This window comes from Ictidomys tridecemlineatus, chromosome 1, assembly GCF_052094955.1.
Source record: "Ictidomys tridecemlineatus isolate mIctTri1 chromosome 1, mIctTri1.hap1, whole genome shotgun sequence".
In the NCBI taxonomy this organism is placed as follows: Eukaryota; Metazoa; Chordata; class Mammalia; order Rodentia; family Sciuridae; genus Ictidomys; species Ictidomys tridecemlineatus.
In genome coordinates this window covers 223,544,888-223,557,872 of record NC_135477.1, presented here as the reverse complement: position 1 = coordinate 223,557,872, position 12,985 = coordinate 223,544,888, and the positions used below count along the sequence as shown (strand labels likewise).

At 34.6% G+C, this 12,985-nt stretch overlaps 1 protein-coding gene across 1 annotated transcript in view; it reads left to right on the top strand.

The window, feature by feature from the left end:
* Itga1 (integrin subunit alpha 1) overlaps window positions 1-12,985 on the top strand; it is a 151,686-nt gene that overhangs the window by 58,763 nt on the left and 79,938 nt on the right. The window contains exons 3-6 of the mRNA XM_005319647.4: window positions 6,944-7,056; window positions 9,618-9,706; window positions 9,822-9,933; window positions 10,539-10,666. Coding sequence (XP_005319704.1) covers window positions 6,944-7,056; window positions 9,618-9,706; window positions 9,822-9,933; window positions 10,539-10,666 — 442 coding nt within the window. The remainder of the gene's footprint in view (window positions 1-6,943; window positions 7,057-9,617; window positions 9,707-9,821; window positions 9,934-10,538; window positions 10,667-12,985) is intronic.

Below are 12,985 nucleotides of genomic sequence, written 5' to 3'. Positions count from 1 at the left end.
CTGTAATGATGTTCAGAACATTCTATAATTCTTTTAATCTGTAGACAAATCATTGCAAAAGTGCCAGAAAACTCCCAAATTCTAATAAAAATAAAATGTAGTCAACTAAAGCCAACTTGCATTACATTTTAAAATGATAAAACCCACAGTCTCTGAAACAGTATGCCTGGGGGTTTCACATTAACCTAGTGGGTTTGGGCGGATGTTGTCATCATAGTCATTTTCTAAACAGGAAAATGCGACTCAGAATGAATTGCCACAGGTTTTATGAAACAAGAATGTGTCAAGTCCAGGACTTTGAACAATAAATAACCTTCCGAGTTTTTGGTCAATTCTTCTCCTCTAACAGGAATTCTGTAGAACCTCGTTCTGGTGAAATGCCTTCCATGTCATGCCAAGGCATCTATGGCATTCTGCCTAAGCAAAATATCCAGCCTCTAAAATAAGAAAGATTTCACAATTCAGACTTCCTTGCTGGTCACATGGATCTAAAATTTCCAGGTCTACCTTATTCAGATTCTTAGAGTATTTAACATAGTCCTTAATTTATTCATTCAATAAACACTCACCAAATGATCATTTTTTAACCTGGCATTGATTTTTGTTGTTTTTGTTGTCTTTAGTGCTGGGAATTGAACCCAGAGGTGCTTTAGCACTGAGCTACATCCCCACTCTTTTTATTTTTTATTTTGAGACAGGGTCTCACTAAGTGGCTTAGGGCCTTGCTAAGTTGCTAAGGCTGACCTTGAACTTGTGTTCCTCCTGCCTCAGCCTCCTGAGTCTCTGGGTTTACAGGTGTGCACTACTCTGCCCAGCCCTGACACTCTTACATTCACTAAGGATATAGAAGTGAATAAAAACAACCAAAATGCCTGCTGTTGTAGAGCTTTTATTCTCCTGGAATATAAGAGAAAGAGGAATACAAAATTTTAAAAATGGTAGGTTATATTATTAGACAAAATGGAATCAGTGTTGTAAAAAAAAAAAAAAGAGCAACATGATGAGTCTGGGAAGGCTGAAAATTCCTGAAATTCCATAAACCCTGTGCTAATACTTTTCTTGGATCTTGTTATTTTTATGAGCTTGAGGAAAGTGAGGTTTATTTAAGATTAAAGTTGTAAAATATATGTAATTTCAAGAGCTTCATGCTTGTCAGTGTATGGAACATACCCAGAATTATTTTTTATGTCCTGGGTCCTGCTACTCTATTCTTTGTTGTTGGTTCCAAGCCCCAGACTTCCTGCCTTCATCATGGACTAGTACATTCTACAACTTTCTGAGCTCTCATACCTTACCTTCACATACCTTAGAATATGCAATAGGCCATGCTTCCAGTTGCTGTCTCATGTTACTTTACAGCTATCACCATTTCCTAGGTACTTTTTTTATTGCCCTCAAGATCAAATGCAAGCTCAGCCTCCCTGTCCCAGTATCTGCAGGCTGTATCCTATGTTGTATCTACCTGCACTTCCTCCTCATCCTCCATATTCAGTCTTTATTCTTCTGTCTCTGCACATTCCCTGCACCATCCACAATCTCCCTTTCCTTCTGCTTTGTACCTCACAGTAGCTTTATGATCAGCCCACTGTTTAGGACTAGTGTTTCATCCATTGTATTCAATTCCCCTGGTTCATAGTACATTTTTCCAAACTAGTCTGGTTCCCCCTTACACATTTGCATTTGTTTTATTCAGATGATGGAATATGAGAATTGAAAGGGGATTTTCAAGCCTATCTATTTCCTAGTAAGGAACTACATTCCAAATTACCCTCAACCAGCCATAAAGTACTTTGTCTTGTCCAGAGAGGCCTGACTGGCCTATGGCAATTTTAGTGAATCTCTGCAATCCCACCACCTTACTGTCTCTCCCCAAAATCTCACAAGATGACTATAGCTACTATTTTCCAAAAAGAAAGAGAGAGAGGGGTGTGTGTGTGTGTGTGTGTGGAGAGAGAGAGAGAGAGAGAGAGAGAGAGAGAGAGAGAGAGAGAGAGAGAGAGAGGCTACAAGGCCAAAACTTTATTTTTTTTCTTCCAGTTTCAGTCAACCATTGCAGTATAACAAATCACCCCAACACTGAGTAGATTAAATCAAGAAAATTATTTATAGTTTCTCAGTATTTTGAGGACCATGGTATTCCCCTGTTGCTTGGGTTCATTCATAGGACTTTACTCATCTGGTATCTCAGTGGGGGGCTAGCTGATGCCAGAGGGCTTAACTCATGTGTCAGGTGGTTCATACCATCAGGTAAAGCATCAGCTCTTCTCCATGAGGCCTCTCCCTCCTCTCGTAGGCTAGAAGAGACTTCTTCACAATGTGGTATTCTCAGATTTTTAAAAAAGTTAAAATGTAATCTGAAAAAGATCTAACCTAGGAGTCACAGTGGTCATTTCTAGTGCATTCCATTTATCAAAACAAATCCAAGATCCAACAGGAAGAAAGTTTTTGTTTTTTTTTTTTTCTTGAGGGTCAAAGTCACATTACAAATGTGTATGCAATTCTAGCCACATTTATACACATCTTGATGCTGGGCTATACAGAACCCTGTCCAGGGAATGTTGGCCTTCCTCACTTTTAAGACAAACCTGTGCTTCTTATGTCTAATCTGTCCATCTGACAGGGATCTGCATTCCCTCTCCTGTGCCACTTTCTCTTGTTACTTGTTCTTTGTTACCATCATTTAACCATATGAAGGTTTCTTCCATAATGAATTTAAACTTGTCTTACATACTTAATGGTTTTTCATTGCCCCAAAAATATAGGTTTGCATTTATAGTATAAGCAGAAACCATGGCTTACATTTTTAGGTGTTACTTGATATGAAGCCCACTGCAAATTCATGATTTCTGTTCTCAACTCCCATTGTTGACCTACTTTCCCTTTTTGGCTTCTCTGACACTACTTCCTATCCCTCTCTGATAACTCTTACCTAATTTTCCTTTTTTACTCATTAAAACTCTGATATTTTCATCAAATGTCAGTCTTCAGCTCTTCTTATTCTGTACTCTTTTATGATGACAACATTTGGAGAATGATACTGACCAAATTTTATTGTTATATCATTTACCTGTAAAAATAGGTAACAATAAATCCCACAAATATGTACAATTATAATGCACCAATAAAACTATGGGGAGGGACATGGTAACATTTATTATTAGGACTTCAACCATGCTTATAGCCTGCTCCTACATGTTCCACATAGTTTTCCCTAGCAAAACTGAGCCCAGTTACCTACAGGAGCAACACCTCCACACACACCTCTTTTTTTTTTTTTTTCGGGGCGGGGGACTTTCTTCCTTCAGCCTGTCATTTCCCCCATCTTTTTTTTTTTTTAGTTGTAGATGAACACAATACCTTTATTTTATTTATTTTATTTTATGTTGTGCTGAGGATTGAACCCAGTGCCTCTGGGGTACTAGGCAAGTGCTTTACCACTGAGCCTCGACCCCAGCCACATTTCCCCTATCTTCACACCTGTACATACTTGAAATTGCTACCAAGAAATCTATCTGTTTCAAGTTAGTTTACTTCAGTTTTGCTTATGAAGACCTCCACGCACACCAAACTCACATAACTTATATCCTAAATATTTAGAGTCAGTTTTTCTTTCCTCTTTATATCCTTAATTCAATTGCTCATCTAGATTACTTTAGGAACTCTGGCCTTGTCTCTGACCCTAGTTTTGCTCCTCTCCATTTATTTCTGTAACATGAAGCAAATAAGCTTTAAAATTAAAGACATGATCATGGCATACCCTCTTTAAAAGTTTCAACAATTCCTAACTTCCTCTTCTATAAAATATATCAATATTTCCTAAAGAGGATCAAACCCTGTTTCCTCATCCAGCCTCAACTTACATTCCAGCTAACCTACATGGACTTATCAAAGGAGTGGTATTTTTTCTTGCTTCTAAGGCTTTGCTGATGTTGCACCAAGTTCAAACCTATTCAGTATTACAATATACACTCTTAGATAAATTTTAAGCAAGTTAAAAAAGAGTGTGTTTTATCCCTTTTCAGTCTCCATGACCTGGTGTAAATGCCCAACAGGTAGAATGTTTTAAACAAACATTAATTAGTCTATTTGCCTCAGTTAAATACTTTGAAGAACAATAGGCTCATACTTCTTTTCTCCAAACTTCTTAAGTATAAAGATAATTTATTCTGACATATTATATGTAAAAGTTTGAAAACACTGAAAAGGACTAATTATAATCTTTTAATATAATTTGTTATGTTTTGATGTGTTTTCTTTTAATCAATGTTTTACAAAAATGTTAGCTATTTAATAATATAAAATAAAAATATAACAATAAAAAAGGACTAAAATTTAGATAGCACATACAGTGAGCCAAATACTGTGGTAAGTATTTTATATTCATTAACTCATTTAATTTTCATGATTATCTTGTGAGATAGGTACTCCCATTATCTCCATTTTATCAGTGAAGAAACTAGGGCACAAAGAGGGCAATTGAATTCTAAATTATATTGTTGAGTAAATGTTAAGTCAAGTCATGCCTTGAACTCACAAAATCTGGCACCAAAGTTTATGCTATCTTTCATGAAGAGAACATAATTACTTAGTGCATAGAAAACACTTAGTACAGTGTCTGGTACATGTTATAAATTCAATAAATGCTAGATGTTTTTATTGCTATCATGAGGAGATTAATGATTCAGTATCTTTCAGTTTAATAGGCCACAGGTTTTCACTAAATTAGGTAGGCTTTTGCTTTGAATTTGGTGATAAATAATTTTTAATACTACCATGGAATCTTATTAACTATTATTTCTTATGACAGCACAATATTTTACAGAGTGAATCAGAAATAATTAGTTCTTGTTTTTGACTATATTACTGTTACCTTTTTCTTGGAATTATCTTTGTGCATGAAGCTTTAATTTATTTTCATTTTTTAATAATATGTTCCCAGAAATAATAATTATGCCTTAAAGGCTTTGAACATTTTTAATAGGTCTTTATGCATAGCAGAAATTGCTTTGCAAAGGCATTATACTATAAGAATGTTTGAGGGAGACTATTCAATGTTTCGATAATTCAATTGTTATAAAACCTATTTTCATTAATGCTAGTTTGCCCAAAGGACCTATAGAAAAAGTTTTCATTGCTTTTTCAATATGACAAATATTTAAATATTTCAATATTTTTAAATATTTAAAAATGTATGCTTGCTTGACTTGTACCCCTGTACGACCTCTTAGAGTTTTTTCAGACATTCTTTCTCCATGCTAAATATTCTCAACTTTCTTGTGAATATCTATTGTCTGACAAAATTGCCAGGCTCTTAATCATCTAAGTCACATCCTCCTAAATACATTCCATTGTGCCTATGTCCTTCTGAATTTGGAGATTCCAGACATGGTCTGACCAGTGCAGAGCACAGTGAGGCTATCACTTTACTTGACCAGGGCATCTATTTCTAGCAATGCAGAGTAAGGTCACATTAGCATTTTTGGCACCAAAATACACTATTGGCTCGTGTTTGAACACTGTTAATGAAATCCCTCAAGACTTTTTGACATAAACTCCCATTGGTGAGGTTTCCAACATCCTGTACTAATATAGACAATAGTTTGCAGTTAAGTGAACTTATTTGCATAGTTTCTTATTAAATTTTATGTTTTTTATTCTAAAATGTTGAGATATATCTAAGTCTACAAGTATAAATATAGATAGCTAGATAAACTTTTAAGTATATGAATGCTTTTTGTGTATTTGCTCTAGTCATCAATAAAGATGTAGTCTGAGATAATCACAAGTGCAAAGCCTTATGGTATATGACTAGAGTCCTTTGGTGGCAGAAATCAGTCTTGGGATGTAGCTGGTTAGGCAATAATGAATCAGCAACTGTGGGTCCACCCAAGTACCCTAACATTCAACCACATTCATTTATTCAATTTCTGAAGCAATCATGAGCGACTGTTAGACAATTTGCTAGAACTAAAATGAATAGTAATTTTATTTTTTCTATTTCTCACTATTAGAGTGATTTTATAATTCTGTTTAAAAAGACAATAAGTGATTTTTTTCTAGATCTCATAATTATCCCCATTTTCTAAGTGCATATAAACTAACACATAGAATTTTAAATCTTATGATAATCCCACATTTGTATTTCTTGACTTCTCTGGGAAATTATCAGTTTTTCATTGGAAAAAGTCATATACTTTTTTGTGTTTTGTAAACAAAGTAGCAGACTCAGCTATTATTGATTATTTCAGCATCTAAAAAAATTGATTATAGATAAAAATAAAACAAATCTATCAGATTACTCTCATATTCATATAGTGTGCTGGTCAGCTCTTTATTGCTGAGAAGGAAAGACTTATTTTGACTCACAGTTTCAGAGGTTTCAGTTCATCATCACCTGGCTCCATTGCTCTGAGCCTAAGATGACATAGAACATCATGGTGGAAGGGTGTGGGAGAAGAAAGTTGCTCAGGTCATGGCAGCCATGAAGGAGGTGGGGAGGGAGGAAGAAAGGGGCCAAGGACAAGATATACTCCTCCAGGGCATGCCACCAGTAACCTGTTTCCTCCAACACATTTCATCTGCCTACAGTTTTCACCGCCTTCCCGTAGTCTATTCAGATTACTAATACAAAAAATGGCTTAATTCATAAATGAGGTTATAATTCCATCATTTCCTAAAAGCCTCACTTCTGAACATTGCTGCATTAGGAATCAAGTCTTCAACACATAAGACTTAAAGGACATTCTATATCCAAATAATAGCACATATATTTTAAAATTCAAATCAGTGATATTATTTTAGATAATACTAAATTACCAACAGGATTATTATCTAATTATATACATGTTAACCTACTCGCAGTAACCTAGAATTAGTCATAAAATAATTAAATAAACTTTTTTTATTATTGTTAAAAATGTTAATTGCTTCATTTAATTTCCAGGGTGCTTATTGGTTCTCCTTTAGTTGGTCAACCCAAAACTAGAACTGGAGATGTCTATAAGTGTCCAGTTAGAAGAGATAAATCATTACCTTGTACAAAACTGGATCTCCCAGGTATGTAAAATCAAAGAAATTCTCATTCTATATGATGCCCAATATTCTTGCTGACAATAATTTTCAAGTAACCCAAGAAATATTTTAGAAATATCTGTAATCATTCTTCAATTATCATCCAAATGCACCCACAATAACATTTCAGTTTTCTCTGCCTTCATTTGCTTTAGCAGGTCATCATGAAACATCCATAGATTTAGAGTATCTTACTAGATGTGTAACTTCTACCTCTCTGCATTATTTGGATCCTTTGTAAACCAAGGGCAACATGAAAGAACTTCAAATAAGCCAGTCCTTCACCCTTCTTCCACAAAATTTAACTTACTGCCTGGTTCTTAAAGGGAAATAGAGCAGAGAAATTGTAATAAATAAATTTGATTTTTTAAAAAAATTTCATATTGAATGTTGAAGTAAATATATTTGGTAGAAAAATCTCTGCAGTTGAATCATGATTAGAAGGCTGGATGTTAGAACATTATTAGTGTTCTGTACAATATTAAGTACCATAAAAATGATTTACAGGTTCACAAGTTTATTGCAGAAATTGCATTTTAGTTTTCTTTTTAAGAATTACCTATTTGTTCATTATGAGCAGTTTTTTCCTTCACATTCATGAACATAGTTGCAATAGTTGCTTTAATACCTTTGCCTAATAATGCCAACAACTGAAATATCTCAACCTTACTTTACTTTACTTACTTTACCTTTCCTTGAGTCACATTTTCTTGTTTCTTATGTGGAGGATTTTTGAATCATAAACTGATTGTATATTTGTATTACAAGTGTGAAAGTTCTAGATTCTCTTATGTTCCTTTGAACAGTGTAAACTTTTTGTTTTAACAGGCAATTAATGTGGCTGAGGTTAATTTGCATATACTTACTTTACTGCAATGAGAAGCAGTTAAAAATCTCTATTCAGTTCAGCTGAGTTATATGAAGTCCACTCTGCACATTTAATATTCAAGTCATCCAATTATTCTAACAAAATATGTATGCACATGTTAGAACTATCGTTTTGTGCTTCTTTTTTTTCCCCTGAAGATATCTCTCCTCTATACTTTGCAGATTCTGTCATTGGCCCCAATTTCTATCCTGTTTTTCTTCAAGATAGCAAGACTGGGAGTTCTGTTAGAGTTTTACTACTGACTAGAGTCTTCCCTCAGAATAAAAGCCAAAAAAAAAAAAAAAAAAACCAACCAAAATAAAAAAAAAATAAGAAAAAAATAAGATACTCAGTGCCAATTTCTTCTTCCTAGTATAATTTCCTTCCTAGTTTCTGCCTGGTTTTGGTTATTTTCCAGTGCCTTCAGATAGTTGTTTCAGACATACTTTTTTCCTTTTCCTAGAATTTATACCTGTTATTTCCAAAGGATTTTTAATGATAGGAGCTATTCCTCTATTACTTGGAATACAATGTTAAAATTAGCCTAGAGAATTTAACCACATCAAGGAGAACAGGGAGGTGTCTGTGGTATCCCCTAATTGTCCAAGCAATGCTGCTCTTGGGTCAACCATTATATTAAAAAAAAATTGAATTCTGATTATTCAGGAACAATATATCTAACAGCCCAGTTCTAGGTGCTTTGAAAGCAAGACTAAAGTCTTGGATAAAGACCAATTCTCAGATCAGAAGACATATTAATCATTCAGAAACCTCTGTTTCATTGTCAAATTTAAATCTATAGTCTTAAGGTATGAGACTGAGACAATTTTTTTCTTGATCTTGAATTTTGTTCCTTTCAAATATTATGCACTTTACTATACAAGGTGTAGATGATTTTGCTTTTCCTATCCAAACTGTTAAAATATATATGTATAAATGGAGTGGCCTTGCCAATTTTGTCAGCTTGGTATGCTGCAGAATTTAGCATTCGTATTTGGAATGTCTAATGTAGCTTTCTTCGTCATATTCCCTTTATCCAAACTTCCTGGTCACCTCTCCAATCTTGTTTCAGTTTTCACTATAACTCTCATAATGCCCCCAAGAATTTGGAAATTATAGTGAAAAAATTTGTGTTTCTGATCTTCTACACATTTTCTGCTTTCTAGACATAACTGGCATTTCATCACTGGTTGTTTATTACCATCTTATGAATTTAAATATTTTATTTGATTTAATTAGCAAAAATTTGTGAAAAGTAGTCCCACACTCTCATTGCCTTGCTAGCTCTGCATTCTTTCACAGTTCAAAAAAACTATTTGAAACATTGAAACAACGTTTCTGGGACAGAAGCCAACTCTTTTGCATTAGCTAACTCATTATATTTCTTGGTAAAACTTGCAAGTCTGTTTAGTTGAGCCAAGGGAAGAATGTGCTATGAGCAAACCAAATAAAAATTTTTAAAAAATTTATTAGTACATTATGGTTACACAAAATATTGATATTCATTTTGACATAATTATACAAACATGGAATAAAATTGCTCCAATTAAGTCCCCGTACTTCCCCTTTTCCTTCCATCTTCCCTTACCCTATTCCCTTTCCTTTCCTCTACTGGTCTTCATTTCACTTCCTGAAACTTATTTTCACTCATATTAAACACTTTTGTTCTATTTTGTAGTTAATACATCAATTCCAAACGTCACAGAAGTAAAGGAGAACATGACTTTTGGATCAACGTTAGTTACCAACCCAAATGGAGGGTTTCTGGTAAGAAAGAACAAGTAATATTTCATCACAACAGGCATGCTATTATTATAAGTATTTCAAAATCTGTTAATCTGTTATATCATTTTAATTCTTACTATTTTAAATTTTTTAAAAGGCTTGCGGGCCCTTATATGCCTATAGATGTGGACATTTGCACTACACAACTGGAATCTGTTCTGACGTCAGTCCCACATTTCAAGTGGTGAACTCCTTTGCCCCCGTACAAGGTACCGATTTTATTCAATCTTCTCGTGTGTTTGAAATGCATAAGCAATGAATGAGGCATATGTATACACGGGAGCATACCAAAAAGCTTTGAGTGTTTTGTCAGCTACCAACACTACCAATTTAGGTAAATGTTTGCTTCGCCAGCATATAACCAAGCTTTGTAGCTATTTTTGGAATTGATACAGTGTAAATAACCTTTAGAGAGTCATATTTAAACTTCATAGCTAAGGCTGTCTCATTACTGTGTTTAAAGGTGAATCTCTTGGAGGAAAGGAACTTCATGTGAGATATTCACAGAACGAGAAGTGTTTTATCAAATTAATATTGAGATAATTTTCTAACATAACTCTTGTACAACATTAATTAAAATTAATTAGAGGTGTGTTTTACTTACCATGAAGCCAGAGCAATCCTAACAATGCAATAAGTATTTCTTATCTTCTTTACTTATCTAAAACTATTTTTCTTATTAGAAAAGCAGTGTGTCCACTTTGTAGAGCAGCCATTCACCTTTTAAAAAGAATTGCTGTTGTCCTTGAGAACATTTTGTAGACTTCTGAAAAGATAGATTCCAAATTTACACAACTGCCTCCTTTTATTGCAGAATGCAGCACTCAGCTGGACATAGTCATAGTGCTAGATGGTTCCAACAGTATTTACCCCTGGGAGAGTGTCACGGCTTTTTTAAATGACCTTCTGGAAAGAATGGATATTGGTCCTAAACAGACACAGGTATGTGACTCTGAATTTTTATTTCTGTTGTTCTGAAGAAAAAAATACATTAATTTTTAACAAAGAAAAATATTCTGAAAATAAATTAATAAAGCAAAAATTAAGGATGTGTTTTATATGTCATATCTCTGTTTTATTTCTAACAAAAGTAACATTACTCCAAAAGATGTAATTTTCTTTTTTCCCCCCCACTGGGGATTGAACGCAGGGGTTCTGATCACTAAGACAAATCCCCAGTCCTTTTTTTTTTTACATTTTTTTTTTTAAGACAGGGTCTCACTGAGTTGCTTAGGACCTCACTAATTTGTAGAGGCTGGCTTTGAACTCTCAATCTCTTGCCTTAGCATCCCAAGCTGCTGGGATTACAAGCATGCACCATTGCATTGAGTTAGAATATGTAATTTTCTAAACACAAAGTATGAAAACTTCCATTTTCAATGTTCTTAGAAGATATCCCTGAAGGGTATCTATAAACTTATAACTTAATTACTAAGTATGGAACAAATGTAGACACCTTTGATAATATCAGAGCAAGTTTTCAGAAACTAAAATGAAGTCTCAAAAGAATCCATCACATTAAAATCTCCTTTCTCAAACTGTATAAACAAATTAGTATCTAACCACTGGATATTGCTTAAAATATCTTTTCCCCTATATTAATTTACTTCCTTAAATAAAAAACAATGCTCTAGGCTCTAGCTAAAGAAAGTCAAATTGTTGTCACTGCCATTGTTGTTCTTCTGAACACATCCCCTTTTATCTCCTCTAAATGAAGTGAAAATTCTTGCAGAACTCTTTCACTCTAGACTCTGAGTTAAGTTTAATTAGTTTAATGTTTTTTAAACTTATATGGTCTTACATAAAATATGGAGCATACATGATAGATAATAGGCAAATTAAATGTCAAAAGAGACAGTACGTACAAGGTAGGAATCAGCACTAGAATAAAAGTTACTGCATGGCATGGGGGTGATCAGAGGGCACAGGAACCTCTAGGAATGTACATGCAGCCCACTGATCTCTCCTTCCTCTCTGAGACTAATTTGGGAGAATTTTCTGAAGCAGTGAAAAAAATGGTCTGACTATATATATCAGTGTTAGTCACATCCAGGTTAAACTTGTGGCACAGTACACTCATATACAGAGATAGGTGTCTGTGTGCTTCTGTGGGGGGAGTTAGCTCCCCCCATGCTATGTACAACTTTCCAAAATGATAAAGATTTTCATAGTTGAAGAGTTCAAATTATAACTGATAACTAAAAGCAAAATATCATTTTTCACTAATCCAAGGTTGAATAGGGCTCCATAGAAGTCTAGTTGAAGGGTTCGGTCATGCATATCCCACTGACAACAGAAAACTTACTGAAATCAGTGTAGAATCATTAAAAGGAAATGGGCTTTTACATATCACAAAATGTAAATTATCCTAGTTGCGACTTTTCATCTGTGGTTGACCTTCTCTAGTGAATCATTAGAGGTTTGGAAAGGATACTGTATCTTCTCTTTCCTTAGGGCATGAGTCAGCCTGCATCCTCAAGACTATTCTAGACTTTTCACTTGCTCTTACTTCTAGCACAAGTTGCCCTGGGCCTCCTTTTTTCTGCTTCTCAAGATCCTTCTCTCTTCCTCCTTTCTATTATTCTCCTCTCTTTTCTCATCTTGGTCAATAAGATTTCATAGACTTATAAACTGAAAACTAGGAGGTCTAAGAGCCCCAAATGTCACAGTATGAAGGGAATGTGAGAAGCCAGGTATATTGTTCAAGGTCACCTTGCTTGTTCATAGTGGATCAGAACACACAGATCTGTAATTGCAGTCCTATGCTTTACTTTATGAGAGCTCTCAGAGCAGGTCCCATCTAACTGTCTAAATAGTATTTCTCTATCCCTTACTATTTCCTCCTCCTTTCTAGGGCAACCCCTTAGTTGGAACCACACCGCGCTTCCTGGCTCCCCACTCCCTGCTCTGATATACCTGAAAGGAATTGCTTGCTCAGTGTTCCCTTTCCCACCACTTTTCTCTGTGCTGTGCTCTCTTCCCTTCTACCCTGTTTTGTCCTTTCCAGTTTACCTTCTTATCAAATCTTTTCTTTCCAGAGCTAATAATATTCTCTGAATATCATTTGCATTTTCTAATATTGCATAGTCATCTGAATATTTTATTTTACCTAAAAATTCATTTATTTACTCTAAAAATATTTGTAGCTATGAGTGAAAAGTGTAGCTATGATGAGTTTGAAGTCATTATTTAGCTTTAGGAATTCAGTCTACAAGCTTCTTTCAGAATAATAATCACTGTTTCAGTGAAGTCCTGTGCCAG